The 6303-nt window shown below is 40.6% G+C and overlaps 1 protein-coding gene across 1 annotated transcript in view; it reads right to left on the reverse strand.

Annotated features, from left to right (window-relative positions):
• Positions 1–1791: 1791 nt before the first annotated feature.
• The window catches only part of LOC101859689 (steroid 17-alpha-hydroxylase/17,20 lyase), a gene marked incomplete at its 5' end in the record, with an annotated part of 10753 nt that continues 6241 nt past the window's right edge, over positions 1792–6303 (reverse strand). Inside the window, 1 exon segment of the mRNA XM_005093177.3 lies at positions 1792–5162. Coding sequence (XP_005093234.1) covers positions 3834–5162 — 1329 coding nt within the window. The 3' untranslated portion in view covers positions 1792–3833.

The following is a 6303-nucleotide window of genomic DNA, read 5'->3' on the forward strand; positions in this document are numbered from 1 at the left end:
GGGTAAGGTGGAAGAGAGAAAGACTGATACAAGGGGAGAGAACCGAGTGCTGACGAGTGAAATAAGTAGTGTCACTGGGATTCTCTTCTTGTGATATAACAGTTGCAATGTTTCATAATTTTTCTGAAGTAATTCTTCATCATCATCCGGTGCCTTGCCGACTGGCGTGGGCGATCATGGACCTCCACTTCACTCTGTTTTGCGTTGCAGCCAAAGTGTCTGTTGTTCTTGCTTCTCCTAGCCGTGTTGTCATCTTGTCCAGTATCTTTCCCCTCTGTCTGCCTCTGCCTCTCTTTCCATCAAACTTGTCTGTTGTTACAATATTCTCCAATGCTTCTTTCCGCATTGTGTGTCCGAAGACATTTGCCTGTCGCTTTCTTATATTCGTCATAAGCTGTCTTCTACAATTTGCTTCAACCAAGACTTCTTCATTTGTTTTTCTAGCTATCCACGGGATACGTAACATGCGTCTTATGAACCACAACTCTGTCGCCACAATTGTTCTTTCCAGCTGTTTATTAATTGTCCGTGCTGCGCACCCGTATAATAGAATTGGCTTGATGTAACTTTTCAGGACTCTTTTTCTCGTTTCCAGTGACAGATTGATGTTTGTTTGTAGCTACCCTACATAATGTAGGCCGTTCCACTGTCCGCCACCTGTGGACACGGTGGGTCAAGGATGGTCGCCCCAGCTTTACCCACAATTATTCATTAGAGCATGGTAACTTTTGGGCGTTATCGTCAGACTCAAGTAAAAAAAAAGAAACGCAGTTCCGAGACTTGCATCAATCAACATAGTGAGTGGATGATTTATTCAACCAAATCTCGACAGCATAATTGTATTATTGATTTATTGACACAAAGTGACATTTTCACTCAAAAGTGCACCCGTGTTTTAAAATCATAATTGAGACATTCAGAAAAAGCTTTCGTAATTGTAATTTGTTTGCTTGATGTTGTTATGATTTTTGTTTCTATTTGATTCTTTTGGGATGGAAAAAGGGGGGGGGGGCAGGGTACACACATCGAAGGTCCTTTCGAAGCCTCCTATAAGAATAAAGAAAAAACAAAACAAAAGTAAATAAATTAGTGCCTATTTTATTACTATCCTTGTGGGGAATTTTTGAGGAACAAAGACATATACAATGAAAACAAGTATCAATTCAAAGATTACATGAGCAGCCAAACGCACAACATATTTATAGAAAGCATAAATAACTCGCCATTGTTGGTCACCAACGTACGTCTTGTTTGTTTCTCTTTTTCTTAGCCAGATCTTTTTATTGAAAATTACCGAAGGACACACCCCGAGATCACGCGCCTAATGTATGCTGTGTCATCGTTGCTTATCATTATTGAGAAGACAGCTCGCTAATCGCTCAGAGATTGGGGCCCTGCCCTATGATGGCGCAGTATCTATCCGGAGACGTCTCCGACGGAGATAGACCAATCAAAATGCCCTGTGCCTCTAAACCATGTAAAACAAATCTGGGGGGTTACACGAGGGCATGACCCCCTTTCCCTCCCGTTTTAACCCATAATTCTGCAGTTAAGTTTGAAATTTTCTCGAAAACAATTTATTTGCGACAGTTTTAATGGTTATATGTGTGATCTGCAGCAAACAATACGCAGTTTGACCCCCAAAGCTGGGAATCTGTGTGCGGGAGTGCGTCCCTGAATAGTTCCTGGGTGCTCGCCGAAGACGTCTCCGAATATCTTCTACCGGATATGGATAGGTTGTTGCTCTTTTTAAAAAGAATCTTCATTCAGTTGTCTCGAATGGAAAGCAAGTTTTTATTTTTTATTTCAGCAACAATGACGATCCACGCGTAAAATGCGACATACATTTGAGCATGTTTTAATGATAGTTATGATTTTCAGTCTTGAGGATCGGACACTCAGTTGTATGCTGAATCCAGATAGGTGTAATTAGTTAGTGAGGTAGATATTTATGTGTTAGACAGACAGGGCAGGCATATATACATACAGGCATACAAACTGACAGATAGACAGACATACAAACAGACAAGCTGGCAGTATATGTTTTACTTCAGATATACAGATAAGCAGTCTGGGAAACAGATAATGCTGTAGTTGTTGCTTTTGATTTCGTTGTTGTTATTGCTGTCGCTGTTTCTACAGCTATTGCTACTATTGCTGTTGTAGAAGTCAAAGTAGTCAACAGGTATTTATTGAGAACAAAAGGCAAGCAGAAACATAATGACAAGGACAATGCTCACAACTCTTATGTAGACATCTTAATGCTATTTCATGATTACGGCTGCTAAAGAAATAACTAGATCTAGGTAATTATAAAGATGATGAAGATGTAACGAACAAACACAACTAGCTTATACCATCACAATGCAGTGTATCATTACATGATAATATCTTAATAGTATGCATAATATGGGACAATAGACAACATCCCCGCTTCAACACGGAGACTTAAGGGCGGGGAGAGGGGTACATCCACAAAGTCCCGATTCTGCTCAAAATTATGGAATTTGAGTTGTAGGCATTTTTAGCTTCCCCAGCCTCTCCTACAACTGTTTCATCCCATAATTACTCATAAAAAAGCAATATTTCTTCCCACACTGGGCATGTTTGTCACCACCATAAAGTCACTTCTTGACTTACTTTGAAATATGTCTTCGTAAATTTTTTAAAATATATTGAATAATAATCATAATACAGGCTTATTTCCAAGTGGACAGTTTCTATTGCCGCTGTGCATATATTTTGACATCCTGCCTCCAAAACAAATTCATGATAAAATAATACACCAAAATATTTGTCTCTATTTGGTTGTATTTCCTGTTCTTGATGAGTGTTTTTAAAAAAAATCGATATCAGAGTCAATGTTTAGCATGCCATGTTAGAAGTTGTGGCTTTTGAACAAACGTTTAGTAATACCGGGCCAACGGATGACTATCTGGTCAGCAACCCGGGTTAAAGAGGCAGCCAGATATTCGACTGTTTGTTATTGTTAGAATCCTTTCCACTTCTTTCGTGTGATAATCTTGATCTCTCTCAGGGTGAGGCACAAATCTGATTCCTTCTCTTCACATACAGAGACGAAATTTTGAAGCTAATGTCTGTCACCTTCCTTAACTCTTAATAAAGGTGAGCCTTTTAAAAGATTGGGGGAGGGGGTGCTTCTAAAGTGGTGACATGGGTAGTAGAATCTATTACTAATGCATATCCTGTTTTTATATGGTTAAATATAAGATGGACTCTCAATACCCTGTCAAACAAATCAACCTTTGCCCTTGAAAAGGATGAACAAATCTACAGTACAATTTGACCGTCGGGATCATAAAATCAAGGGACATAACCAAATATTTCCGTCTGATTATTTATTTTTAGTATTCTCCATTGATTCTTTTTATTGAAAGAAACAAAAAAACCCTTCTTATGAGTACTGTAGAAACGAAATCAAGATTGAGTTTCTCTTTCGGTCCAACTAAGTCGTGTCAAAAAAGGCGGCGACGGCGAAGGGGTAAGATGTTACCATTGTTCTACGGAATTCTGTCTTTCTATTTTTTTACTTGGGGGGTTACATTCGAAAAACATAACCCTTTCTTCTAGAAACATAATCTTTTCTTTTCGTGAAAAATAATATGTTGACAATATAATATGGAGAAGAGTAATTAGTGTTTGTGCACCTTGTAGGTAATAGGCGTGTATTTATTACTAAATTCGGCCTTAATTCAAGCACTTTACGAAATGGCAAGCGCATTTAAAAGTATCTATCCAGCCACTAAAAGTAACAGATCTCTAACCATATTATAAGAATACAACAGGGTCTGCTGTAGCAGTCCTCTTTCGCTTTAGGCCTTTGTTTCATAATGTCGCTTTCGGAGACCACAACGAAATGGCTCGGGAGCTTTGATAACGTTCCCGTCAGGCCAGTCTCGTGGGTCCTCGGAAGGCAGTGGGACTCCTTCTAAGGGGAAAAACTCGAAATTGTTCAGTAGGGTAGCCACGATGAGGAACAGCCGAGACTTGGAGAACGTCTCCCCGGGACACTGTCGACTTCCAGCACCAAACGCCACCAAGTTCATCCGAACGGGATGGTTGGAGGCCAGGAGCTCGCCTTTCTCATTCAGGAATCTCTCCGGCTTGAATGTCCAGGGGTCTTCCCACAAGTCCTCGCGTCTGTGACAATGCCAGGCATTCATCACAAGAACAGAGTTCCGTGGTATATGCATCCCTTCGAATGAAATATCTGTCCGTGTATAGTGAGGCAGGAGGAAAGGACTAACAGTGGTGTATCTCAGAGTCTCTAGGATTGTGGCCTCGACGTAGGGAAGTTGGGACCTGTGTAGTAATTGGGGCGTTTCCTCAGCGCCGACGACACCAGCTATCTCAGTGTACATTTTTTCTTGGATGTCTGGGTGCTGTAATAAGATGAGAAAGAGAGTGCTGACGGTGCTGGTGCTGCTGACATAAGCTGCTGCGGTTGTTTCGCAGATGGAAGCTTTAATAGTGTCATCGGTAATGGTGAAATCGTCCCCACTTTCTAGTAGTTCTGCTTGTGCTGTCAAAAGATAGTCTACAATGCCCCGCTCCTGGTCCTTACTGTATGTGTTTTTCATGTCGTGGAAATAGTGCTCCATGACGTCGTCGCGAGCCTGAAGCAAAGTTTCATACTTTCGCTTAAATGGGAGGCCCGGAACTTTTCTTAAAAAGGGGAAGCATTGTAGTACAGTCTCGATTTCAAAGACGAAGAACTGCTCCCACTTACGGTTGAAGTGTCTAAGCACGTTCATGCTCTCTTGGGACTTTGATGTGAGATCACCTGCTAAAAGAATATAAATCATTTCTAGAACCGTATCAGAGACAAGGTCAGTTAGCTCAATCTCGCTCTTGTTTTTCATGTGTTCTGTCAGTTTGGATAAAACTTTGACGATGATGCCTTCGATACGGCACACATTTTCCCCGTAAAATTTCAAGACGCGGTGAAAAACTTTTCTCCTCTGCTGCTGTACCGATGTGCGATGTGTAAAGGCCATATTGTGGGTGTCATACACAATGTACTTCCCGATAAAGGAGGGGGGTCTGTCGTTGGAGAAACGTTTGATGTCGTTGTCGCTGAAGAGCTTGCGTATCGTCTTGGGATTGTTCAGAAAGATTGTGGCTTGGCTTCCAAGAGTGACCTGTAAGGTGCAGAAATAGCCGTTATAATTCTTTACAGCGTACAGTTATAATAAGTACGCTGAGTAAATCGTAAATGTTCTCAAAGGCAGTATAACCATAACAACAACTACATTTTTCAACAACAATAACAAGAACAGCATTAATAATAATAATAATAGATAATAGATAGCATTTGTATAGCGCATATCCCCGCTCAACAGCAGGCTCTATGCGCTTTACACTATATTATTATTCCAGCAGACCATAGAACACTCAGAAACATTCTCAGCTTCCCGGGAAGCATACATTAACAGCAGAAAATGTCATATGACATAAAGTTGGAAATACATCTGCGTACAAAAACATCTCCAACAAAGTAGCATAAATATAAAATCAAAAGCAACAACAAAATCGACAGCATAATTACCAACGGCAGTATTACGATACCAACTAACTACTTCTGCGAGGGTCTACCTGAGCTGAGAGCGAAACACTGCTGTCTCATCAGAAAGACTGAGATGGTCAATAAACATTGTCCCTACGTAGGAATTGAACCAGGGTTTTCTGCGTGACGCAATGAAGCGCGGACAGCTAGATCTACATCACAGAAGTAGGGGATGGATGGGGACAGAAAACCTTTGCAGTATGAATGGAGATCATGGGCAAACTCATCTTCACTCTTCTCCACGCTGGAACCAAAGTCTATCTTTTGTGCAAAACAGCAACGAGCCTAGTCATCATACCACAGACGCCAGTAATGTAAACATTGTTCAGGACATTTTTCTGCTAAAAAGCGAGACAAAGAAAACTTGAATGAAATTTCCATGAAGGTCGAGATATTTCACTCATACCACGTATTTTCTTTTCAGTTGGAGTTGAGGGAAGGCCTAGAAAATCTAAATCGATATTACGTATTTAAATACCAAAATGTCAAATAATTATTCCGAATAAAACTAGTCAAGTTAACGACAGTGAAAATGCTTATAATCAAATCATGTACACACCTGCGTACAAAATGACAACCTGCTTACGACTTTTAAGAAATAGGTCAAGGTAAAAGCTCCAGCAACTTATATCTGTAATCAAGAACCCCAAGACGTGGTTACAGTCACATACTTCTCTGTCTCTCCCCCCCCCCTTTCTCTCTCTCTCTCTCTCTCT

Source organism: Aplysia californica, unplaced genomic scaffold (assembly GCF_000002075.1).
Source record: "Aplysia californica isolate F4 #8 unplaced genomic scaffold, AplCal3.0 scaffold00059, whole genome shotgun sequence".
NCBI lineage: Eukaryota > Metazoa > Mollusca > Gastropoda > Aplysiida > Aplysiidae > Aplysia > Aplysia californica.